The following is a 26,765-nucleotide window of genomic DNA, read 5'->3' on the forward strand; positions in this document are numbered from 1 at the left end:
GATAGATTTCTGTATCGAAGCGAGCGCATGCAAACATTAAAAGCCATTTCAAGATTTATAAAGGCAAAAAAGTGGATATTTTTAAAGCAAATTGCATAGTCAAGAAATGTGCTTTAGTTAAAGGGATATAAAATACAGTTGCCATGTCATGGAGCTGCATATATGAAGATACTCAGCCTTACTTCTGGAGTGGATGGGGGTGGGGGTGTCTCTCAAGTGGCTACATACACGCGCACATGCGCACATTCACACACTCCCTCTCACTCCTCTTCAACCCAACAAGCACCTTGCCCAATCAACCATGAGGTGCACGAAGAGTTACATAAAGAAGATAATTATAAAGGGATTTAATGCTCGGTGAGCTGAGATTGCAAAGGCTTATGGCAAAGGTAGTGCACACGCTTACTTAACTGGCCCAACGCCCTGGCGTTGCTCTTAGGTAAGCAGCATAGCCAGCTCCGCATCCCAAATGAGATTTGTTTTATGGAAAAGAAAACGTGGCCCCCTTTGCTCCTGGGAATGGCAGCCAGAGCCCCACCTCCCCTCTGGTTTTGCTCCATTCCTGATTAATGATCTTGTCTGCCTGATTTATGACCCACCCTGACAGATTAGAGTTTCCCCTTCAACCGCCCCCCTTCCCCCCCGCCAACCTCAGAAGGCACAGCCATACTCCACTGGAAATATTAGAGAATTATTAAATAAACATTCATACGTCATGTCTCTTCCCATCCTGAGCTCATCGTAGTCAACACTCGGCAGCCCCGGCCTGTTTGCTTTTCATGCTGACAACAAACAGCTGGAGTGATTCATGGAGAGGCTGGCTACAATGTTTCATGTCATATATCATGCTAGCAGGGCTCCCTGCCCCAACAGAGATAAACTGATCAAGCACAACGGGCTGGAATGAATTTATGACAACACAAAATTGAGGAAAACAAATGGGAGGTGACCCAGCGGGCCACTAACCCAGACTCCTTCCCTGGCCTGCAATCTAGTTTGGTGGCAGAAAGCAAAATTGAACATTGGCACTCTGAATTAAGAGGCTGGCTTCTTAACCCCAGGAAGCCTTGATTTCCAAGATGGCACCGGGCTACGCGGCCAGAGCTCTCCGGAGAGGGGAAAGTGAGGAGGAGCGGATTTGGCAGCCTGCACACAGGTGGGGCTGCCCTGGTGGAACATTACTGCTAACAGTTGGGAAGATTCATGGACTGGGCAGTGCGGAAGGTAAAGTACAGAAAGCGCTAGGAAGGCGGGATGAGCTTAAGGATGAGCTAGGAAGGCGGGATGAGCTTGACTCATGAGACAAGTGTGACATTAGGTATGCAATTTTAAAATAATTAAAATGTTCTGGACATTAAAAAGTATTACATATATACGTTTAAAACAAATAAGTAAAACATAACATATAACACACAAAACATACATAAAAATAGGGAGGAGGGCTAATAGCAGTTAGTGAGGGAACACCAAACAAAAAAAGTAAATCACCCACTGGTAGACAATAACCATAGATGGAGACAGGTGAATACCCCTGGGGAAGGAGTTCCAAAGCTGCAAGGCTTTGATGCCACAACCAAGAAGGCCCTTTCACGCGTTGCTACCTGTCCAGCTTCAGCTGGTGGGGGGGAGGGGGGCAGGACCAGTGTCAGCATACCCTCTGATAATGACCAGAATGGTTGGGTTGGTTCATATGAGAATAGGCGGTCCTTCAGGTATGTGGGCCCCAAGATACATTGGGCTTTAAAGGTCAATTCCAGCACCCTAAATTGAGCCTGGAAGAAAACTGTGAGCCAATATAGATGGAACAAGACTTGAGTGATCCTGATCTTCTGTTGGATAAGCAGGTGGCAGTGGTGACCCAGGATGCCTTTCAGCAGCTTCAGCCATTCTGGGCAGGAAAGATCTTGCCACTGTGGTGCATGCCCGGTGCATTACTGCAGTACACTCTACATAGGGATGCCCTTGAAGACTGTCTAGAAGCTACAATTGGTACAGAATGCTGCCAGGATGGCATTTTTCCATCTCCTCCAAGCCAGGCAGCTGTTGTCCTGTCCCACTCTGATCTAGCCACAGTGATCCATGCAACAGTAACCTCCAGACCAGATTACTGTAACTATGCTGGGCTACCCTTGAAGTTGTTCCAGAAGCTACAATTGGTCCAGAACATGGCAGCATGGGTCCTTACAGGGACCCCATGGACAGCACATATTCAACCGGTGCTCTGCCAGCTGCACTGGCTCCAGATTGGGTATCGGATTGAGTTCAAGGACTTGGTACTGACTTTAAAGCCCTAAATGTTCTGGGACCATTGTACGTCTGGGACTGCCTCTCCCAATACACCCCTCCCAAAGAGCACTGTGCTCTGCTGGAACCAACTTACTGGTGGTTCCTGGCCCAAGATGTAGCCAACCATCTGTTGTTGACCAGAGCTTTTTCAGCCCTGGCCTGGTGGAACTCTATGTCAAATGAGATCCGGGCACTGCGGGACTTGGCCCAGTTCCGCAGGACCTGTAAGACGGAGATGTTCTGCCAGGCCTATGGTTGATGTAAAACCGTCGTTGCTCTCAATCAGCCTCCCCTGCTGGACCCTTGTATTGTTGTATCCCCTGCTGCTGTTTGCTATGTGTCTTGTAGGATTTTGCTCACTCATAAGAACAATTTAGACGCCATCTTTTAATCGATCTTAAATTGTTCTAATTAATCTGGATTTTAAGTATTAATGTATCATGACACATTATTTCTTTGATTGGTTTAAATGATTTATTTATCATAATATCATAATGTTAGCCGCCCTGAGCCTGATCTTAATTGGGGGAGGGCGGCATAGAAATTGAATGAATGAATAATAAATAAATAAAACAGCTGCTGGTACATCATCCTGTCTTGGCTCAGCTCTCTGGTACATAAACTTTGTTTTTTAATCCTTAGCTCAACTTTGCACCCACTGCCAACAGGGTAAAAATAGCTTATGTTGTGGTTTGGGGGGAGGGTTGTGTGTTTGTGTGAAGAATTGCTTAGCCAATTGCCTTCTGGATTTCCTGGCCCCTGGCTGGCTGGAGTTAATTCTCCTAAACCATATGCATTCCCTAACTAGATTCTGTTTACCTTCCAGTTACCATTCATGCAAGCACCTGTGAATTCCTTTTGCATCTACTGGCTTCACTGCTGGTGGTGGAGGAGGAGGAAGAGGAGAGTCTCAAAGCGGCTTACAATTGCCTTCTCTTCCTCTCCCAACAGGCACCTTGTGAGGTAGGTGGGGCTGACATTCTGAAAGAACTGTGCCTGGCTCAAGGTCACCCAGAAGGAGCAGGGAATCATACCTGGTTCTCCAGATCAGAGTCCACCGCTCTTAACCACTATACCACGCTGGCTCAAGACAGGCTCAGTCATGATGTAATGGAATCTCTACTACTGAAATCATTCAGCAGATGCTGAATGAACATAATCAGGTGCCTTTTAAGTTGTTGGTCTTTAACTGGTAGATCACGGTATAATCTTACATGGTCATGTCACCAGAAGAAAGGCAAAGGCTGGAGAAAGACTGAGGAAAATAAAACAAAACAGACAGTAAAAGGACCCTCAGGACCTTTTTTTCCCCTCAAGGAGTGAGAAATTACTTGGCTGTTCCTGGTCTCAAGTTGCTAGACCTCAAGGAGTTCACCTCTCCATTTTTATCCCAACCATTCCCGTTCACAGATAGGGTTTGCATTCTGCTGCCACCAGCAGGCTACTAGAAGCATTGCAGTCTGAGAGTCTACAGTTAGTAGATCCTCTGTTCAAATTCAGAATCCTATTCTTATTTCAGCCACCATGGAGGTGGGGGAAAACTTTTGAAATTTCACTTGTTATATTCTCAGTTAAGCAAAGTCTCCTTGCTTCACTCATACTTTGATAAGCACAAGCCAAAGCAGGAGGCTTTGTCCATAGCTGCAAAGACCAAATAACTCCAATTTCAGAAAAACAATATTTTACCTTTAAGAAAATCAGTAAGCAATAAAACGATGAGAAAAAGCTCACAGTTGAACAGCAAAAACAACAGCATCTGAGTATAGGAAAAATCAAATAGATATGAATGCAATCTTCTTTCCCTAGGTCTAAAACATCTCTATAATGTTAGAGATAGGAAGCAATATTTTAATGGTTCTAGATTTGTTGTTCATGCTCTGTTCACCTCAGTTTTACCCATTTTCTCCATCTAGCTGGTCACCTCTCTTCAGACCATGGTAAGCTGTGTATATATCTCATTCAGAGTCCCCCCAAAGACTTTGTCTAAAGCATGTCTGTTCCCTTCTTAAAGGGAGAACTTCTTATTTCCACAAGCTTCCCAAACCATATCTACTATAAATTTACCTGGCAGAAAAGGGAAGAGACTAGAAAATTATAATAAGTTCTAAGACTCAGTAGGTCCCTTACAGGCAACACTTATCCTGGCTTTCCTTTGTCCCGCTGGGTTGCATTAACTGACCACTCTACCAAACTCTGCAATGTGAAATTTAGAAGCAATTGAGAAAGGTGGGGTGGAATTGCTCTTTCTTTTGATAAGACCGTCTGTAAAGGTAGGGTAACCCAACCCTTAAGCATTCTCAGAAAATCAACCCTCTGGGAAGCCATGTCATTTCACCACACCATATAAATCAATTAGATAAAAAGTTATATAACTAAAAATTGGATTCTGTGTTGAAAATTGGGATTAATAATAGGTCCTGGATTCTGAAAATCTCATCACCGTTTTAAGGCCCATGAAAGCTGCAACGGGGTGCAAGAATTCTTTCCAGCCCCGTTATTTTCCAGAACACATACTAAAGCAGTACATAGACTTTTAAAATATGTCTCAGTAGCAGAACACAGTCTCAACACAATTTGAATCCTAAACGGCTTTTTAAAACTTGAGCATTTTCTTTGGGAACACTGCCTCCCAAATGATCTTCTCCAATGCTTAAAATCTAGGACAAGGGTCCCCAACCTTTTTGAGCCTGCGGGCACATTTGGAATTCTCACACGGCATGGTAGGTGCAGCAACAAAAATGGCTACTACAAAAAGGCTGCTGCAGGAGGTGGAGCCAGCCACAAAATGATTGCCACAGCTTAACTTCAGTAACACAGTGTAGATCTTTGTGTTGTGGTGGCAGCTGCTGCCAAAGCAACATTAAAAAAAATCTCCACATGCAATCAAATCTCCAACAATCAGTAGCCTTGCTATACTAAAGCCCTACCTGGCACCACCCACTTCCTTAAAGAACCTGGTGGGCACCAGGAAAGGTGCCAGCGGGCGTGATGGGCACCACGTTGGGGAACCCTGATCTAGGAAGTCCCACTTCACATTACATCTTACAGGGAAGCAAGAATGACCTCCACAAGAAGCAGAGCCTTTTCTGTGGTAGATCTGAGGCTATGAACACCCTCTTTGGGGAGCACAGTTCAGCAATATTATCTTCATTTATAGTATGCTTTTCTCACTGGGACTCAAGGTAGATCATAAATATGACAGGAACAATTCCGTCAATCAGCAAGCCAGTTATGAAGTGTGATAAAAACATCGGACTCTAAAAGATTTTCTTCTAAATACATATGCCAAATAGCACAATTTTATATACTCAGTCACGCATTTTATGTTGTTATAACACTAAAATTAGTACAGGTTTGATAGGAATTGCATATCTGCATATTTTTCTGAAAAATCCAGCCCTCACCCCCCCAATGACTTTCAAATGTCTGGAAATTTTACATTTCTACCTGGAAAATTTGTTTGGCTTCCTTGATGTTAATTATCTTGAGATCATGCAAAAACTTTCATCTTTTCAATCTGTTTTTGGTGATTATGATTATTTTACAGTTTTGCTGCGCTTCTAATTAGTTTTGGGGGTTGGTTGGTTGTATTTTAAGTTTATGGCTCAGGTTTTACTTTTTGCAAACTGCTCGATGAAACTTCTTTGATTAAAAGTGGCACAAAATTATTTTATGGGAAGGAAGATGCATTCTCCTTCAGCAATCACAGCCACTGGATTTAAGCATTGCTTTTCTCACAACATTTTATCTAAAAATAGATACTAGAAAACATTATGGAATTCCTTGTATTCAGTAAAGATAAATAGGAAATCTTAAATTTTACCTGTCTCATTACTATGACAGTTTATAAAATGAAGTTCAAATACACTGGGAGAGAGAGAGAGAGACCAAGGATGGGGAGATTGATCTGAGGCAGTAAAGATGGTAAAAAGGATAGGGGCAACCAGCACATTCCCCTCTAAGACAGCTACTCTCTTGGCATGCAAGAGATCCATCTACAAGAAGTGCAACGCACACATTCCATTAACTTTCAGCCCAAGTACATTAGCGGTGCACCAAAACAAGGACAGTTTACTGTATCGTATTAGCTAATTAAAAAGATACTCTCCATGCCTGGATTTTGTTTTGGAAAGGGGAAAGAAAATTAATGTCATTCTTATAAAAGTAGAATCAATAAAGAGAATCACTGCTAACTCCATTAACCATTGTTCTAAATGGACAGCCCAGCTGACACAGGTGATAAACCATGTGCTTCTAAACACTTTTTAAAATGCTAATCAGACATTACATGGAGCTTAACACACCAATCAATAATACCCAGATTTAAAAGCAAAAATTAAAGTTATGAACAGAAGAAAGTGATCCCACAGAGAGCATGCCACAAGCACCTCCCAAAACAAGAAAAATGAAACCAATTTAGCTCCAGATTAAGAACCAGGAACTGGAGATGAATCAATTTAGCTAGCTGGGCTGGGTCACCATATATCATGGCTTGGCAGCGCAAGTGGAAGCAGCCAGACAGTAGAAATAAAAGAACACCTTACTTTTTTTTTTCCAGGCCCCGAGGTCTGATCCCGGTTAACAATTAATTTAACAGAGCCCTCCCCTTCACACACAGCTTCCTAGCTCCTTAACCATCATGACACAAACTATTTATCACGCATAAATCCCTGTGGAGTGGGGAGAAAGCAGCAGGAACCTTTCTTTCTGAACCCTCTGCTTTCTGCTCTCCCCAGAAGTTACGAACCTTTATCTAAAGCCACTAACCCCTTTTCCACAGGGGACTTCTTATGAACTAAGGAGGAAATGCTGTTAAATGCGGAAACTGTTACTTGTTCAAATGTAATAGGAGTTCAGTGGGCAAGTGTAATTTTTGAATTTGAGAGTCGGGAGAGTTTGACCCATGATGGGTCAGAAGCTGTCAAAAGGAAGGAACAGTGCCATATTTCATTACTATAAGCACCACCTGGAAAGAGTTTTGAGTTCTGCACAGATGCACTGAAAAAAACATTTTAATAATCTGATCAAGGGGGTGATGTCAATTCATCATCTGGACACAAAAGTTGTAGAAAGTGTCAAAGTTTCTCAGCTTTCTCATGTTAAAGATTTCCAGTTTTGGAAGACTGGATGGCAACTGGAGTGTCACTAATGTAGATTACTAGAGATGACTGAATTGCAGTACATGCAGGTACATAGCATGCTGAATGGAAACAAGTTCAGTGTGTAAAATGTAACAACATCTAAACTGAGAATGTGGGATAATAATTAAAAATATATTTTGTTGTGACAATAAAACTTCAGAAATTAGCAAGCAAGCTTCTGAGTACCCCAGAATTCTTCATCAGACTGAACATTTAGTAAACCAGGGCGAGGGGATGATGATATTGGACATCTCGTCTCTTTTGTCTGCAGTCTGGAGCATATGAAGTGTTGTCAAACTTAACTGCTAAGTTAAATGCTAGGTGCAAAAATAATGGATTGCTTAGCTTTAACTGATAATGTTTGTTGCACCTAGGACATACAAACAATGGCAAGTGTCCCTCTGAAAATACTATACTATTTCTCAACACTTCCTGTACTTCATCTGAAGGCTGGTGCGATTTGCTGATAGAGAGGCTTGCCCTACCACATCCAACATTCCCCCTTTTTTGTTGCAGCCCATGTCACATTTTACATAATGTGCAAAACTTCAATACACCACTCTGTTCATACTAAATTTCCAGCCAGCGACTGTACTGATTGATTCTCAGGTAAGTTCTGTTCTGAAGATTTCAAGTCTATCTACAACACATACACAAAAATATCCTGGGGATATCACTGCACATAGCACTGCTTGGCTGCAAGACACTGTAAAAGTCATGTTTCACTCTGGACTCCTCACTTTGATGTCTTTGATGCAGCAAAATGAGGATCCTGTCTCATTTGATTCATTCCCAATGGAAAGGAAGATTAAAATAATCCCATTCTCTTCCCCAGGAAGGTTATGTCAAGTGAGGCTGCTGAAAAAAATAACACATCCTGGGGGAGGGAAAATGGCTGTGCTTTGAAACAAGGAGAAAACTTTCCACCATCCGTTTAAGCCACAAAAACTGGATAGAGGACTTGGCAATGAACCATGATATCATCCTATTACTTTGAGATCAACATAGTAAAGAGGGTTTTTACCTCTTCCTCTGATGGCCACTTCTACAACAGATGATTGCACCCCTACTGTAGAAATATGAGACACCCATTTGATTTTCAGCCCCCAAAGAAGTAGTGGAGAGTCTTGAGAAATGCAACCAACTCTACAGCATGTGACATGCTGCTAATGGCTATGACCTCTGTAAGAAGGCTCATGCCATAGCAAAGAAAGCCATGCCAAAGCCACACTCACTTTTCTATGTCGCTGTTCTTGCAGGTCTTTTGTATGGGCTCCTGTTTACTGCTCTCCCCATTACTCGTTGATGGCATTTCTGCGAAGAGAAGAAGGTCCCAGGTCAGTTATGGGTGACATTTAACTAAACTGAAGTCCCAAAGAAGCCAAAGGATTGACGGACTTTTCCTGAATTGGCTTCCAATTCCAGGAATTGTACAAAGAACATGCTAGTTCCCACCAATTTACAGGATTATCACAGTGACTGGCATTGTTATATTAGAGTGCATTTCTGACTGTCCCAATGTGGCAGACCAGCAGAACTCATTGCACAAAACTTGTGGAAGTGATGAGAGCCGTGGACTATTCAAAGCCAAATATTTGGTTGTGGGTGCCTTCCTCTAATGTATTGCTGCTTCCTGAGCCCCCAGTACTGGAGCCCCCAGAATTACCCACTTTTTCAAATCTGTCAGACTCAAAGGATGAATTACTAAAATAGGATGGTTCCTGAGGGTAATTCTTGTGGAACAATTGAGCAAATGGTTTTGGTATGAACAAGTTTTTTCCTTAACACAGAAACACAGAGTTGGAAAGGCCCTCAAGGACCATCTAGTCCAACCCTCTGCACAACAAAGGAAATCCACAACTACCTTCCCTCCCACTCCCTCAGTGAGCCCTACTCTAATAATGCTGTGTAAACTGCAAACCAAGATACATTTATCCATTCACAGAAATCACCTGCGGAGTCAGGCCCATTTCTGTAGCTTTACAACAGGAACTGGCACACAACAGGAACTTCCACACAACTTTTGGAATTCATTTGAGGAAAGGCATCAGGGAACAGCACCAGCAATTCTAAGTAGTTCACCTGTAAGTGATTTCTACTCTGACAGAACCTTCCCCTGCTCCTAGCTTAGCTGCCTTAATGATACTTTACTTTCTCCCACCATACATGTGTTGTATCACACACCAAGAACCAGATGACAGCAGTTGTTGAACTTATTCTCCACTCCAGTTCAGAATACTTCCCCCATTGCTTGCTCTGCCTGGTTTGCCTTTGAAAGTATTGCTAAGAACAACATGGGCACTTCATTATTTTGTACTAACATGCACACTACCTCCAGCATCTTAATGTGTATGCAAATGTCACTTCAGAATGCTTACAAATGCACCAGTGGGGGAGCTTATGTGTTATGATGGCTAGGCTATTCGAGTATGGATTGGGAGATCCCTGTCATAAAGCTCACTGTATGTGCACTGCCCTGGATTCCTTATTTTATGTAACAGAAAAGAGACATGAGCATACACCTCAAAGAAACAGGACTTGCATTGTGTAGGAAAATGATCTAGGATGTTCAGTAATCTTGGAGTGAATCCTGAGAACACAGAGGCACCACATTCCCTGTATCATCTTCCAAACCAAGAGGAATGAGATACAGCAGGTTGGCAACAGGAATAGAAACCAGAAAATCACACTCTAATTTTCTTGATCCCAGAGTTTTAGTTGCTTCAGATTTTGTACTGGGGAATAAAGACAGTACCTGTTTCCAGAACACAGATAGCCTGCTAGGAGAATTCTCCTATCAAAGCCTCAACAACAGAAGGCACAGTTTATTACACTACCTAGAAGCTACATACAGGCATCTTACACTCACCATCACTTGCCCACTTAGAGAATTCTGGTGTTATTCGGGTACTAGGTGTGCCACCACTGGAAAGAAAAATATACATCATAAAAATGAATCACAGGAAAAAAACTCTACAGCATGCATTTTCATCCACCATTACTAATATTTTTTCATTACATAACATTTAAAAAATGTCAAGCGCTTTACAGTCTTTGTGCTGATCCTCACAACTGTGTTTAGTAAGTCACTATTATTCCCATTTCATGGATAAGAAAAATGCACCTTTTGGCAGGTCAAACAATGAGTTTATGGTAAAGATGAGACCAATTCCTGTCCCAGATCTAACTGTGGCCTTATGTAGGACTTGAAAAGTAAAAGTTTTTTTTAAAAAACTTTCTGGACTCCATTAGAATTTGTCTAAGAAGTCTATCACAAGGATGCCTTGTTTATGTGTTTTCTGAGAAACACAGAACAGTGACCAATCATATGTTTATCACAATTTTATCCCACCTTTCCTCCAAGAAACTCAATGTGATGGCTTGTACCAGTGAACCATTTAAGTACTTAAGACTGTTGCAGAAGGTAATAAAATCCCAATACTGTGAGTAAAGGGTTATAGTAAAAAACAACAAGAGGACAGTTAAAGCTTCAGGACAAACAACAGAAACATGCTGTGTAAAAGAATTCCATTCCATATACAAAAATGTTAGCGATCTATGACCACTGAATGACTTACAACATGCTATTAAAGGCAAATATTTTGGTACCACTTTTATAAAGAGGGCACAAATAGCTTTCTAGAACATTGCAGGCCTGTTTCTACAGGCTTCAGGTATAAAGTGTTATTTTGTTATATGAGTGCATGAGACATCATTCTTTTACAATCCAATGAGGATTAGTTAATCGTATTATTTTCTTCAGAGCCAACTTAGTTCTCCCTCCCTCATCAGACAGTTTATTGCTTTACACTGATCTGACCAAGTTCTAAATGCTTCAAAGTCAGGGCCAGGTTTACAGCTAGTCTTGGCCTTACTGTTATGCTCCGTTTCTTCTACCAGCATTTACCACTCTTCTACCGGCTTAATGGCTTGTCTTTGCCCACCCAGGAACCCAGGTCCAAATAAAGCAGACTAAGGCCCAACAAAAGTGGATTCAAGAACATGTTGAGAATAACCTTGATGACTGATGTGTTCATAGTTTGGCTGATGTGTACAACCATAGTTAATACAAGAGCAAAGACACAGTGATTATCATAGGTCCTCTTGCAACATTTTGTTGGTACAGGTTCCTGGTTTCACTGGTGATCAGAGGCAGATGAAGCAGAAAGAGGTCAAGTAGAGCACTAATGATACAATCTGGTTAGGGCAAAATGCTGCCTTTTGAAGGCAGGGCTGTTGAAAGCAATTTATACCAAGGATCAGGGAGTTTGGACACTGTTTGGCATTTTTTTGTAGATTGTAAAAATCATGCTCTCGCCAGAGACAAATGGATCAGAATATATATTCAGAGGTGGGGACCTGCCTAAAGCAAGAGATAGTTGCAACATTATTGGCTGATACTGACCCAAATTGCTGTGGCAAAAAATTTTATCTACGGTTTTTAATACCTCTTTTTAACTGTACTGTTTAGATATTATATTTTTGTATTATGGTTATTTATGAATTATGGAATGTACTGAATTTGTTTTGCTTATGACCAGTTGGTCCTCAAGCATAAAGAATGGAATAAAGGAAAGGAAATTTATACCAACCTCTGTACCAATTATTCCCCATTACCTTCTGAAGACAATTCAAGATGCTAGTTCTGATCTATACAGCTACAGAGAGCCAGGTGTGGTACAGTGGTTAGAATTCTGGACTAAGTCTGAATATACTTAGGTTCAAGTCACCACATAGTCATGGAACCAATGGGATGACCCTGACCCTCTTATAAGACCTGGGAATAATTATATACCTACTTCCTGTGTAGGGCTCTAGAGATACCATCACACCAGGGACTACAAATCTTCTCCCCACCCATGACAGCCTAGTCTGCAGCACCTCTTTAACAAATTGCCATTTAGCATGGGGCTGCCTGCAAACAGTATTGTTCTTTGATGGATGTTGGGACTGGCTGTGCATAGCATGATACAAATATCTGTTTCTTTTATGTGTAAAATAGATTTGGTGCCTCTGGAATATTGTTTTTATTACACTCCGTTTCTTTTATCCCTCCCTCCCCCTGAATGATTACCAGTCCCTTGTGAACAGAGGAGTTTGCATCTGCAAAAACTGCTGTATGTTACTCTGAGCTTATGAAAGATTTATCAAATAAAGATGGAACTTTACATATCTTGAAGCCCTTTCCATTATGTTTGGTCATGACCCCTAAAATCAGTAATGTGGCACCCCTGATTAGTCAAAGCACGATCGGCATTCAGATGGAGGTTCTCAATAACTATGGAACTTCCTTCCACTTGTACAGGTTCTTGATGTCTGGGGATAACTTCACTTGTTTTATAACATTCCTTTGTTTTTCAATAGTTGCTTTTATTATGTTTAAACCGCTGTTACCCATTCTGGGCTCCAGGAATGGAGCACTAGAAGAGTTCCAAAAAACCTGAGTTTCTAATTTCCTCTGAAGCATTCAATATTAGTCACTGTCAATTCAGATTACTGAAGGGACTTGTCATCTGATCCAGGCAGATAAGCGTTATTATGAAGTGAACCCTGATTTCAAGCCATTCTTTGCAACAAGCTAAGCAGTAGGAAAACTTCATTTCACTGCTCTATCAATCGCTTCAACCTTGACCTCCAAGGCTCACTCAGCCTAAGAGAGCAGGGCAGCGTAAGTGCTGTTTCCAGGCAGGGCAGAGGGCTTGAAAAACCAATTCATTTTTTACCTCTCTGTTAACACCCATTTGGTTATTTGCCTGAAGTGCTTCCTACAGTTTTCTGCTGTGAGGCTCATGTAGAACTACAGCTGTCAGCTTACAGCAACCTAGAATACCAAGACCAGCACAGCAAGAACCACGGCTTGTTAAAGTGGTCCACCCCTGAAGACTTCTGTATTGCGCTGGATTCCAGAATGCACTAGGGGGTTAAATTGTTCCTGCCACCAGTTGTTACTAGCCTGATGGGTCATATTTGGTATACACAACTGGCCCTTGGAAAACACATTTTTCTTGGTACATTGTTACCCAGCAGTTAAGTTAAGCCTTCCTGTGGTGTTAAAGAAGGCAATCTGGGCTATGAAACTGTCGAGAAACAAGCTAAAAATCCAGTAGTTAAACATTCAGTATGAACTCAATGGGCCACAATTTACAGCCCCATTTTATGACTTGTTCTGTGGCAATGACAGCAACGAAGGGCATCCTTCTCTGCCACCACTGTGCTGGTGGAGTACTATGTTGTGGAACTGTTCTGAGTGATGAAGAGCTGACAGACAGACAGACAGACAGACACACACACACACAGAGAGAGAGAGAGAGAGAGAGAGAGAGAGAGAGAGAGAGAGAGAGAGAGAGAGAGAGAGAGAGCGCTTTCCTTTTCATGCCCAACAGTTAATTATGAAGAATTCTCAGCTACCTGCTATGCTGATTTTGCAAAGCATTTCTTAAAAAAACAACAACTGCATGTGCTGTCTTGGAATACCACTGTTCATACTGGATCTGCCTTTCGGGAGGTGTGTTTCCTTTAGGGCCAAGCAAATGAAAGGCACCTAAGAAATTTGAATAAATAAATGGCTATGGGCAAGAGATGAAACTCAACAGACACCCAGCTACTGATAATCATATCTCATTTAGAAGAGATACAGAAATCTGTATGCCTGAACTTTTGCCTCACAGATAACCATTCAAAACACAGGATATGGGCATTTACATACTCCTGAAAATTTCAACACTTGCTTCTATGTTAGAAGAGCTTATTTCCAGTTCTTATGAATACAGAGGTGACTGAAAGTACGGGAATATCTAATAAAGAAGGAGAAACCAAAGGGAGCTCCGTGTGGGGCTTCAAGTGTTCAGAAAACTAACCTCTGCACTCACAGTGCCACTCAGAGCACAACACAGAGGAAGTTAAGGATACTTAAGGCCTATTCAAATCAAAGAAATAAGCCCTTAAACACTGCACTTGCTGCTCTGACTTCAATGGGATACAAGTGAGCTTAATTGTGTTCTCCAGAGCTCACAATTCTTGTCCTCTACTTACCTACAAAAGAGATATCTGCTTCCCCTTACCTCTACACTCTGCCCAGTTCCTGCCAAAACTGTTTCTCAAAACCCAGATTTTGCATCAGTAAATTAAGCATTGTTCTATAAATCTACCTAATTTTTATACTTTATGACATAACTTTGAGACTCCCCCCCCAGTGCAGAAGTTTCTATGACTACAGATTATAGTTAGCTGCAGAGCTCAGAGGAAGCATGGGAAAACACTGCCAAGGGATAAAGTAGTAAAAATTGCCTTGGGTGTAAATGTAGCCAGGGTAATTTTACTGCTTCCTGCCTTAGATAGATAACCATCTCTTGACATATGACTCCTCCCAAACTCTCTTTGCCCTACTCCCAAGCTCTCTTTACCCTACTCTGTTGTGTGTCGCACTGAGCCAGGCAAATACCTGCCATAAAAAAGCTCCACCCTTCAACAAGCACAATGAAGCATATCCTCTCCATGCCCCTGAACAATACTTTAAAAAAACCCACACTTACTTTAAGACAGCACCTCGAAGCGCCTCTCTCTCTTTAGCTTCCCCTGGTTCTTCTCCAGTGCATGGAATGATATCTGCTTCTGTGTATCTGAGCATGGAAGGTTAAGGAGAACATAACACAGCACGAAGCTTTTGGAACAAGTTGTACTGCCACCATAGAAGAACCTCTTCAAGGAGTAGGGAATGGTGTTGTCAGGGAACTTTATTTGAGCTTAGAGCAGGGGTGTCTAACATAAGGCCCGTGGGCTGGATTTGGCCCTTTGAGAGCTCTTATCAGGCCGGTGAGCCAGCCAAGGCAGCCCCCCCCTCTCAATCTGGGCTGGCAAGGCATGGCCCAGCCAAGTGACATTTATGTCATATGTGGCCCTGGTAACGACTGAGTTCAACACCCCTGGCTTGGAGCATATTGGCAGCTAGGTTCCATCCAAGTAGCTGTAGGATCAATTCCTTCTAGACTTCAGCCTTCCCAATTAGGGAGTGCCAGGTGCAAGGAGTAGAACCTGACTCTGCATGAGTGCCCAATGATGCTTATGTTAGGAGGCGGCTCCTAAGCAGCCTATAAAAGAACAGCAAACAGTAACAAGGGGGCTTCACTGGAGACCCGGAACTGCTGGGAACTGTTGTCACTGTAAAAACTCCCCATTGACTACAGGAATGTGAGGAACTGTCTTTATGTATATTGTGGTTTTGTCTTCTTTTCTGCAATTAGATATGGCGCCAAGACAGCATGCAACTGTAACTACACTAGGAAATTCTTTTCTATTGTCTGTTAAGGCTCTGAAGACTGCATTTTAAAAGTTCCTTGAAATGTCAAAACAAATGGGCAAAAGCAACCTGTTTGATAAGGATGTTATTTCAAAAGCAGTACAAAGAGAACATGCCTCTCTTCAGCATCAGCATGTGATTGCTACTGTTTGAGAATTAGTGCCGGAGAGTTCAGCTTACAAAATTGTGTGGAAAGTACCACAAACTGAAAACTTTTAGAATGCCTACGACAAGGAGGACTTACTTTTGGTTCAAAGAAAACTCAGGCATGCATGGTAGGAGCTGCAAAAGTTTGAGCAGCCTGACAAAGCTGGTACTGGTGGGAGTTCAGAACATATAAAAATGATACTGTGGCTTCCCGTATTCCAGTGTGTCGTCTCCATCCACATCAAGGTCAGCATCACTGTCTGGATTCTCCTTACCACTGCACATGACGAACCCGGATCCTAAAAAAAAAGAAAATGTGTTAAGTACATATCACAAGGAACTCCAAATGTAGGAACACTTAGTCTAGGAGGGACGGGAACACAAGGATGGAACAGGGGAAATAATGGAACAGGGGAGAGAATGCATAGGATGTATTCCTTATACTGAATACATGCCTTATACTGAATCAGACCATTGGTCCATCAAGGTCTACTCTGACTGGCAGTGGCTCTCCAGAGTCTCCATTGGAGATTTTTCACATCACCTTCTACCTGGTGCTTTAACTGGAGATGCTGGGGATTGAACCTAGGACCTTCTGCTGGGGGTTGAACCTAGGACCTTCTGCATGTCAAGTAGATGCTCTGACATTAAATCACAGCCCTGTCCATAATCTCATCTGTATACATTCACCCAGGCTCATGTCAACTATGGTTTAATCCACACATTTCCCTTGCTTTGCTGTAAGTAACATAATAGTAGAAATTCTTTAGAATTTCCTACATTTAAAACGGATAAATCAAAATGTGGAACTACATTTTATGAAACACAGTTATTACAGAATTCTTATCACTTTCTTCAACGTTAGAGGATCTCGGAGGAGGGGTATGACAGTGAACTGTGAAGAATGAGGAGTCTGCAAGACGCAAACTGAACTGGGACCAGCAGTTCAGGGTTGGATCCAGTTGTAGATTCCTGCTAATGGAGGAGGGATTTTTGCCAATTCACCCTCCCAATGCAGACCCAAATTTGCCCCCTCATGCTGTTTCTTAGTGTTGGAGCAGCATTTCAGGCTGCAGTGGGACAGAGAAGGAAAGAAAGACGTGTTCTGTTGACAATCCCTTCCATCAGCAGAAATGACTGCTGGATCCAACTCAATAGCTTTGTGAAGTATCAAGGTTTTTGAGGTAAGCAAAGCAAAACATACATGAACATCCAATTAAAATACAGGTAGAACATAAAAAAACAAGCCACAACTTGTACGCCAAGGGAGAATTCCCTATACTCCAAGTGTAGATATGCTCAAAAGAGAAACACTGGCAAAACTGAAATGAGAAGCAGAAATGCTTATGTGTACCGGAAGGAATAAAGTTCCAGATACTACCACCAATTCTGTCATAAACTTTCATAACATTGAATTGCTTGCCACCTACCTCCACCCACACTGGATTAGCTAGCTCACATTAACCTGATTATAATGAGAAGAGCAAACAGGACCAAGATGCAGTATGCCAGAAGTGCCTCAAAGAAAGGGACACATTTTTAATTTAGATTATACAAGCAAATGAGCAACCTTATGTTATAAATCAGGGGTCCCCAAACGTTTTGAGGTCATGGGCACACTTGGAATTTTGAGAGGGGGTAGTCAGTACCACCTCAAAATGGCCCGTCATGTGAGGCGAAGCCAAACTCAAATTTGCTGCCACAGGAGGAGAAGCCAAACAGAATACCTCCTTCATCATACCTCCTGGGAATAAGAAAAGCTTGAAAGAGGAACAGAGCCACACACTGGTTAAGGAAAGCCCAGGTGCTCACCAGCCTCCTAATCCTCCAGTGGAAAAACCTTCCGCTTTAATGGAGGTAGCCAAAAACAAGCCCATCCTTATAATGGCTTTGCCTACTTTCCGAAAAGTGTATTGGGTGTCAAGAGAAGTATTGGTAGGTGCAGTGGTGCCCACCAGGGAACCCTGACATGTGAATTCCCAAATACAAATTTGGCAAGTCCTCTATGGCTACAAAGACTAAAAAGTTAACCACAGCTCCTGTATTCTGCAAGTTTCCTGATTCCATTTCTACTTGAACATTTTGAATCTGAAATTCTACTAAAGCTAGCCAGTTAAACTTAAGGGCTCAGTTTCACCCTTTGCAATATAGCTACAGACACTTGCATAATAGATATTCTTGAAATATAATGCACAGCTTGGCAATGTGGATCATTAGAATGCAATCCTTGCCTAGTTCATCTACTATAGCTCGCATTATCAAACTTCATAGATTCTTCCAAATATAATACATTTCTGGTCCCTCTCAGCAGAGGCTGACCTAGCAAGCCTATGACCCTTTCAGTCCATTAGGTGTGATGCGCTTCCCTGGGAGGCCCTGACTTATGGCGCCCCTGTAAGATTTTCAAGGCAAGAGATGCTCAGAGGTGGTTTGCCATTGCCGGCCTCCGCGTCACGACCCTTGTAGTCCTTGGAGGTCTCCCATCCAAATACTAGCCATGGTCAGGGCTGAGAGCGTGTGACTGGCCCAAGGTCACCCAGCAAGTTTCCAAAGCAAGTTTCCAAAGCAGAGTGAAGATTTGAACCTGGATTTCCCAGGTCCTAGTCCAACACCTTAACCACTAACATCACGCTGGCTCTGGACATTAGGAGGAAAAAAAAAACACAGAGGACCCACTAAAAGACTATCCTCCACAGCTGCCAAAACCGAGGACTGATAGCATTAATCTCTCAAAGACCTAGATGTTGAACGCAGAAGTTTCATTCTTCCCATCCCCCTGCAACCTAACTCGACCTTGGGGTGATCCAAATGTCATCTAAATGAAATGTATCCTGGTAATAGGTTGCCAAAAGTTGGGGCTGGGGTAAACCAACTGACAAAAACCGTGCTTCTCTTCAGTAACATAGTAGGTGCAAAAACAAGAGCAAAGTTTCAAGCTATCTGAATTCCAATCCATATGCAAATGAAGTCATCAGATCACATGCAAGTCTTTACAACAGCAAAAGGGCTCTTCCTTCTGCATTTTCCACATGTTCAACACTGTTATTCCAGAGACTAACAGTGAAACCTGTGTAGCCTATATTCCACTAAGAGTTGTGGAGTATCGGCCATCAAAAATTTTTTCTAGAGCATGTTCATTTCGGTCTTGCCATAAAGAAACATCACAATTACGCTCATTCCTTTCACAAACCCAGGGTTCATGTGCTCCCTTCTCCCCTCACAAGCTGCACCAAGATCAATTGAACAAACTGGAGTTTCCTTGCCACCGAGGATAAGGATGAATAAGATGGCTGTGTTACAGCAACAGTCACACAAAATTAAAACAAAAGCAAGGAGGAAGCAAGATGGAGACATCTAAAAATATTAGCATTTGTCCAAGTGTTTCTGTGGAATTTTGTACTTGGCTCAGAAATTTAAGAATCCCTTTGCCCTGGGCTGGCCCCTAGTCCTTCCATTGTATCTCTAATAATATCTCCCCCTTGGGTCCATCAAATTGCTTGTCACTGAATGATTCTAAATATGTTCTGCAGCCAGAACATCGTAGATTAAGAAACAGTGGCATCAATTAACTTGCATTTGCTGTAATCACAGAACTGGGGGCTTCTTTCTACAGAATTTGGAGTTCTGCCCCTGAATGAACACAGAAGTTAGTACAACCACCCACAAGGCCTCATTTTCTTACATTCCAGTGAACAACTGATGTTGCCAGAAAAGGATGTCTATAAGGACCACCACTCAAGTCAGAAAAGCTTCTTATGCTTCATCAGTAGAGCACATCTGAAGAGCCATGGGTGGCAGAGGTGGCCTAGAGTTCTTAGTGTGCGGAACAAAACAAGCTCCTGCACCAACTGGAAGGTTTGACATATAAGCTATTACTATCCCTCAGCTTTAGAGAGTCACGGATCCCTGCCCTAAGCCGCAGTGCGACTGAGAGAGAAAAAGGTTTTAATTTCTAAGTTGCAACTGAGAAGTACTAATGCTGCAGAACTCTAAGAATGGCCCCCACACAGCTGAAACTACCCATATGGGACCCTTTGGGCACCATAAGGATAGCCTGAGGGCCAGTTCCAATAGGGTCAAGGTTTTAGTTGACCCTTCCAGCCCAGCTCATTCACATTTCTTCACTGCACTGAGCCAGCAAAAACACCACAGCAGCTGTTCAAATATTTGACGTCTGAACTGCCTGACATTAATTATTCATCTCAGGCTCATTCAAACCAGATTTCTGGACAAGAGCTGTTACAAATGGATTAACTAGGGTTTTGAAAAGCAAGAATACCTGACAGGATCACACCTGCTGTGTGAGTGTGCATGTACGTACGCATACACACGTGCTTAGGAAATGTAAAAGTCTTTGGTACAAATACATTTCCATGGCAGGCAGGAGTTCAGAAAGTTGAAAAGTGACAGCAAACCCAGCCGTGCAACAGTGGCCAATAAAACATCACCCAGTTAATTCATTCTAATGTACAAGGGTTGCATGCCCCTATTTTCCATTAACAAAAGGAGGAGGAACTATACTATGTTCTACTCTACCAGGCACCATTAAGAACAGAGGCAGGCGAGCTTGTGGCAGAGTCAGGACTGCAGTGCTGCAGAAACAGCATGATCTAGAAGGGTTCGCTAAGGAAGCCAGTGACAGGATGGGAGGCTGCTGGCAGAGTCTGCTGCATGCACAGGTCAGAAAGCTATCCCTGCCCCACAGCCTACTGATGCTGTCAATGAGTGTTTGAGGGAATTTTAACTTCTATGGTTGTAGCTGTGCACACACCCTCACTTGGACATAGAAGAGCCTTGCTTTCTGAGGCTTCACATTCACCCTCAGATGCTTCTCAAGCTTGTTAAGGAGCCCTGAACCCCACCCACCATTTAATAGAGCAGGAGTTGTGCGTGTATCTCTCAGTAAAAAACCACTCTTCCTCACCAAATAGCACCAGTCTAGGCTAGCTAAGCTGCTTCCTCAGCTCCCCTTCCAGCCATCAGGAATTTTAACTTTGGGTTGAATCCTACTAACAAAAGGCACTGGCAGAAGTGCAAGTTTTTCCACTTACCCCCACAACCCTCTGAAAGCACAGATAAGGGTCAAGAGTTGGGAGACTCACATGGACAAAAAGCCATGGGACACAGACAGCTGCAGTAATGGGAAGAAGTGGGTGAATTTGCCATTTTCTGCCTTTTACCCCATCAGTGACTACTCTGCCACTGGAAGCACTGCTGGCAAAAGAAAGGGGGAAGAGAAATTTCACCTGCTCACTGCAGCTGCTCACATTGTGTGGCTTTTCAACAATGTGGGCCTACTAACACACTGCATCTTCCTTTTGGTGCTCTCAGGAAAGGGAAGGTAGGAAAAAAACAATTTCTACTAGATAGGCTGCTGTGCCAACCGTGGTTTTGCGAGATCTGTTGCGAGATCCATTTGGAAGGGGTTTAAACCCCCACATTGTTTTATGCTTAATAATAAGTTATTAAATTAGAGACTTTTCTACGAATCTGTGGTTCTCCTGTGGTTATTTCATGACATGGCATATTCACTTGACTTGTGCTCAGAGATGCTCTCATTACTTCACTGATTCCAGGACTGAAAGCTGAGTATAAAATTCTGGTGCACAAAATCTGGCACAAAATCATGGTATAATTTCCGCTATATTTCTGATAGATCATTAGTGTGAGTGTATTGATTTTATTATATCTAATTCCCAGCCTTCCCCAGAGGAACTCAAGACAGCATAGCATACTTGACATTTCTTCTGTTTTATTATTCAGCTCTTTCAGATTAGCAGGTTGAGCAGTGACTGGCTCCGGCCACTTAGTGAATTTTATGGCTTAACACAAATTTGAACTCAGCACTCCCCAATCCCTATCCATTATATCATGCTGGCACTTACACTATACTGTCATGGCTTTGATGCATGTTATCAAACCTAAGGCTTCTCTTGGAAAAAATGTGAACTGTCTTCGGAGAACATAAAGAATGCTTCAGTACCGAGTAGCCTCAGACTTTTGAGGCATTATAGAAAATATGCTTCTAACAGCATATCTGTTAGATACTTTTTTCAAGTATCAGAAAGATAGGTGGGGAAGCATTGACAGATGGGATTTGCAAAGCTGTATGAAAAGCTTTAAAATAAAAAAGAATGCAAAAGCAGTGTCGTTAATAATGAAGTCTATATGGATGTGATCGTTTATCTACCTTAACCTGCATGTTGGGGATAAGAACAGTGAGGTAGCTAAAGTCACCTTTCAATTGGTTATCTTTGTTGGGGGTGGGAAGAGTGAGGTCAGCATCCACCAATAGTTTCTAAATTAGAGAGGTACAAGGTAGGCATATCCATCCAATGAACAGGGATGAAAAAATGCCATGCAAGGCTCCTCCAGTCTTTCTCACCTCTCTGTGCCACTCTTCTCCCCTTCTTACCATACAACACCTTAAGTTCTAAAAAAGTCTAAACTTCTGCTTAGAATGAAATTCTGTATATTTATGCCTATTTCTGTAGTAACTGATAAATGGACTTTGTCAAAGCAACAGTTTAAGCAGGCCAAATAATGAAAACAACGGAGACCTTTCAAGGTATAAATTATCTTTTGACTTTAGCACAAGGCAAGTACAAAGATACTATCAGATCTTTACCTTCAACCAGTTTAAAAAGCAACAATGTGTTTTAAGACTTTCGCCTCCCTGACTTTGCTATGGGGAGGGAGCATTTTAGCACCTCACACCTCCAGCTGCAACAGATTGTGGCCGCACAACACCCAGTCTTGATGATACACAACACCATTCCTTGACAATCTTAATCCAAGATGCCTCTTTAAAGGTCCAGACAAACAAGAGTGAGCATGCAGGTCAGGCTCTAGGGCCATTAAGCCGAGAAAAAACAAAGTTACTGCCTGTGTCTGATCCCCATTGCTCTTGTAGGCGGCTGCTCTGACAAGCAATTCCAGTACGGGTGTTGAGTGGCACTTCTATAAACCCTGTGACAGTTCGGGAGACAAACTCTCTCATCAGTCAGAATGTACCTATCAAGATCACTTACCTTGAGAGCACAGTAGCCCTCTGGCGCTGTGTACACAGCTCTGCTCCGCCTGGCCTCGGAGCAGCTGGCCCCAGCGCCAAAATCGAGTTAATGCTGAACGTTCTAGGAGTTCAGAACAAGAAACATTCCTGCTGAGATATGAGTGTAGAAGCTTTGCAAAGCACAAGGAGACCTATTTCCCACATGAAATGGGGGCCACCATGTCTGAACTGATCAGACAACTCCCACTCCCTCCCCTCCAATTTCTCAGTTTAAAATAATTAACCAACCTCTTCTAAGAAACCCCTTTCCTACATCTAATTCCATAACACTTCTGTATAAATATCTGGAATGATTTAGAAATTATTAAGATTACGAATGATCTGGGAAAAGTTACCAAGTTAAAAACACAAACCTATACTATTAGAATTAGCACTTAATGATATTATTTTAGCAGCTAAACAGAAGGACACCAGTATCCTGTGGTACTCACTGCTGGTGATGGTCACCAGCACACCTAAAACACGTTAATTATATTTTTAACTAAGGTGATTAGTGCATGCATTCTCTTGGGGCTTGTACAGAAACATGTTCGCTTTTTCTTCCTGTATGCAGTATACATATTTAATTTTGTTACTCAGGAGCAAGGTGAGAGAAGGGGAGCGGCAATGGCTCCAGAGCTACTTGATAAAATCCAAAATTGTCCCTCCAAAAGAGCAACCAGAATTGCTGAAGCAGAAGTGTGCTTGTTCAACAGTGCCCTTCACTTTGCCTCTTGCAAAATCCCTTACCTGAATCCTTCTGGGTGCTGTTTCCGAAGCATATTTTAGATGCAATAAAGGGTGAGCACATACATGCTTTACCAACAAGTGCTCATACAAAGAGGAAAAAGTAAAAGGTTACTCCTTATTTCACAGCTATGTTTCATAATTTCAAGAACTTCTTTTGTTCTGAAAAAGAATACATATTCCCCTTCTCCAGTACCAAATTACGTTTGTTTGTTTTTAAACGTCAAAAAATAATCAGTTGAACTGGTTTCTCTCCTAGTGCAAGGCACCTTGTCCTTGTCCTGTTACGGCATTACTGTTGCTGGAGCAGGCCTAATGATAAAACAACACTAAGATAAAATAATACTAACATAAAAGCTGTTCTAAAAGTGGTCATCTGTAGAAACCCTGATGAGGTCCTCAACTTTGTGCTAAGAAAGGCTGGGAATGGACAATGGGGAAAGCACTATTCATCTCCATGACTGTTAAATAACTTAAAGAAGAGACATCGGCTCACTGTCTAAGACAGTTGGACGTTTCAACAAACTACTACTTCTATTCTAGTATATCTGATCATATGTTCTATGAGTTGGGGAATGCCCTTCATGCACAAATCTGTAATTCAAATAGTTCACCTCTAAATTGTAAGTACTATTGCTTTAATAAAACCTGCCTTAAATACATTTGTAGAAAGACAGAGATGTGTGTTTAACAAATAATCATAAAAATAATTTCTCAAGAAGTTTAAGTATTTTATATAAAGAACCCTCCTGAAGTGCCAATGGTCTACAAAAGGATCCAAATTCAGACTTCTTTTTTTAAACCCACAGAGGTTAATATCAAATTTAGGCTGATTCAAACCTTCCTGAAGTGGTGAAAAACACCCAAGCACTCAGCCAATTTACGCATTCTGTGTGTAGCACATGGATTACTGCAACGTGCTCTACATGAGGCTACTTTTGAAAAGTGTTTGAAAAGTGACAATTTGCACACAATGCTGCAGTGAGGATATTAACTGGAATGGGTCATAGGGACCATATAACTACAGTATTGGCCTATCTACACTGGCTTCCAATCTGTTTCTGGGGACAATTCAAGATGACCTTCAAAGCCCTGTATGGTTTGGGACAAACATACCTGAACAACCACCCATTCCCTTCTGAACCTACCCAACTACTACAGTTACCTTCTGAGACCTTACTTCAGGTGTCTTGCCTTCTGAGATTAGGGGACAACTCGGAATAGGGCATTCTTAGCCGTGGCACCAAAAACTCCAGCACCTCTCCCTAAGAAGACTTATCTGTTCCCTGCTGATGCCATCTTCTGCCAGTGCGTTAATACTTTTTTGTTTCATTTGGTGTTCCCTCAGTGATCCCCTCCATCCTGCCCAATGTTTTAATCATTTTTATGTTTTTCTCTGCATTCTAGCTCTGAATTTAATTATGTGTTCTTGCTGATTTTAATGGTTTTTAAGGTGTGATTTTATTATGTGTATTTTTTTTAATTTGTTAGCTGCCTTGGTTGCCCATATGAGGGCAGACAGGCAGGGTATAAATTTTGTAAAACAATAAAAACACTGCCTTCGGAGTTCTGCATTTCATTTTTTAAGGGTTGTTACCTTGTTTAATTGGTTACAGTTTACACATACATTGCTGTGTATTGTTTTTGCTTTTATATTGCAAGCTGCCCAAAGGGGCTCTGTTGAATCAAACTGACAACTGAAAGGCCATAAATAAAAACAAAACAAAAAAAATAAGATAATGATCTGCTAAAAGAATCTGTGGCAATCTTCTGACACATCGGGGTGGGGGGTGGGGATCTACACTTGCAGTGTGTTATGTCTTTGGTTGCCCTGCCCCTACGACAGAAGAGTCCTCACTCGTCTTGCCTGTGTTCACTATACACAAAGAACATTTCACAACTCTTACTTCATTTAGGGGGGAAAATCATAACAACCTAGTCAGAATACTGCTCTGCCTCTCCCTTGGTGCTAAGACCTTGATTCATGTTCTTGACTAAAACATAATGGCCAGAATTAAGAGGTGGTTGCAGTGTTTGTGAGGGTAATTTGGTGGAAAATACAGCCGAGTTAAAAGATTCAAAAATAGCAGGTTCTGTTAATTACTTCTCACGGAGCATCAACTGCCCCTTTGCTGAGCTCATTCACCTGTTTTCCTAAAGTGTCACTTGCTGTTTTCTGAGATGAATCCCCCTCCCTCTCCCCGCATAGCATTAAAACACTTTTATAGCTAATATGCTGCCAGGCCTCACACATGTTTCCTGGGAACAGCTCTTGGCAGTGTTTGTTTCCTCAGCTGCTGAAAGATCCCTAAACTAGCACCAAGAGAACATAGCAGCACGGATGTGGCTTTCCTTTAAACATGGCTTGGGAAGAACGAACTGCCTCGCCTCTTTTAGAGAGGGAAGGGCCACCGTGAGCCTCGGCTAGGTAACATTTACTGGAACCGGTAATTAAACTGAATTGTTCTATTACCCTCTTGCGCTGTAAATGATCGGGTAAACATGAACGGGGGTGCTCCAGGGTAACAAAAAGCCTGGACTGAAAGATAGCAAAACCTGGTTTCGCTGGCTATTCTGAAGCCACCGAACCAGGCTCCTTAGATTCTCAGATTTTACCAACACAAAAGACAAAACAAACAAAAAACTCTCCTGCAAACTGACAGAACTCTGCTGCCATCTTTATTAAGAGCCCCAGACAGCAAGCTTTAAATGAAGGCTGCATACTTTTGTGACTGTAAATATTTGTGGTACTGATGCATGCCAAGATCAAAGTAATCAAGCCAGTGCCTCAGGGGGCAACCTGGTTGCCTGCAGAAGTATTTTCCCTCCTGTAAACAATCTCAGAACTCGGCTAACTGAAAAGTCACTTGTGCCTCCACTGTACTTTTGCATAGAGGACCTGTGTCCACAGCAATTCCTCCACCCCAGTAAAAACCTACTGATCTGCAGAAAGCAGGCGTGTATCTGTGTGCTTGTATGTGGAAAGCTGCCATACGAAGGAGCATTCGTAAGCAAAAGCTTAGCAGTCATTGGTGTAATTTGCATGAAGGTGGCTCAGGAGAATTTTTATTCCCATGAGGAAAGAATGGAAACAAAA

General features: G+C 42.2%; 1 protein-coding gene across 4 annotated transcripts in view; it reads right to left on the reverse strand.

The window, feature by feature from the left end:
• Positions 1-26,765, reverse strand: part of RNF220 (ring finger protein 220) — a 337,388-nt gene that overhangs the window by 26,202 nt on the left and 284,421 nt on the right. For all 4 annotated transcript variants that reach the window (XM_056845154.1, XM_056845153.1, XM_056845155.1 and 1 more), the window contains 4 exons: positions 16,073-16,169; positions 14,960-15,046; positions 10,297-10,352; positions 8,663-8,741 (listed from right to left, as the gene is read on the reverse strand). In XM_056845154.1, coding sequence (XP_056701132.1) covers positions 8,663-8,741; positions 10,297-10,352; positions 14,960-15,046; positions 16,073-16,169 — 319 coding nt within the window. The remainder of the gene's footprint in view (positions 1-8,662; positions 8,742-10,296; positions 10,353-14,959; positions 15,047-16,072; positions 16,170-26,765) is intronic.

This window comes from Euleptes europaea, chromosome 2 (genome assembly GCF_029931775.1).
Source record: "Euleptes europaea isolate rEulEur1 chromosome 2, rEulEur1.hap1, whole genome shotgun sequence".
NCBI classification, from domain to species: Eukaryota; Metazoa; Chordata; class Lepidosauria; order Squamata; family Sphaerodactylidae; genus Euleptes; species Euleptes europaea.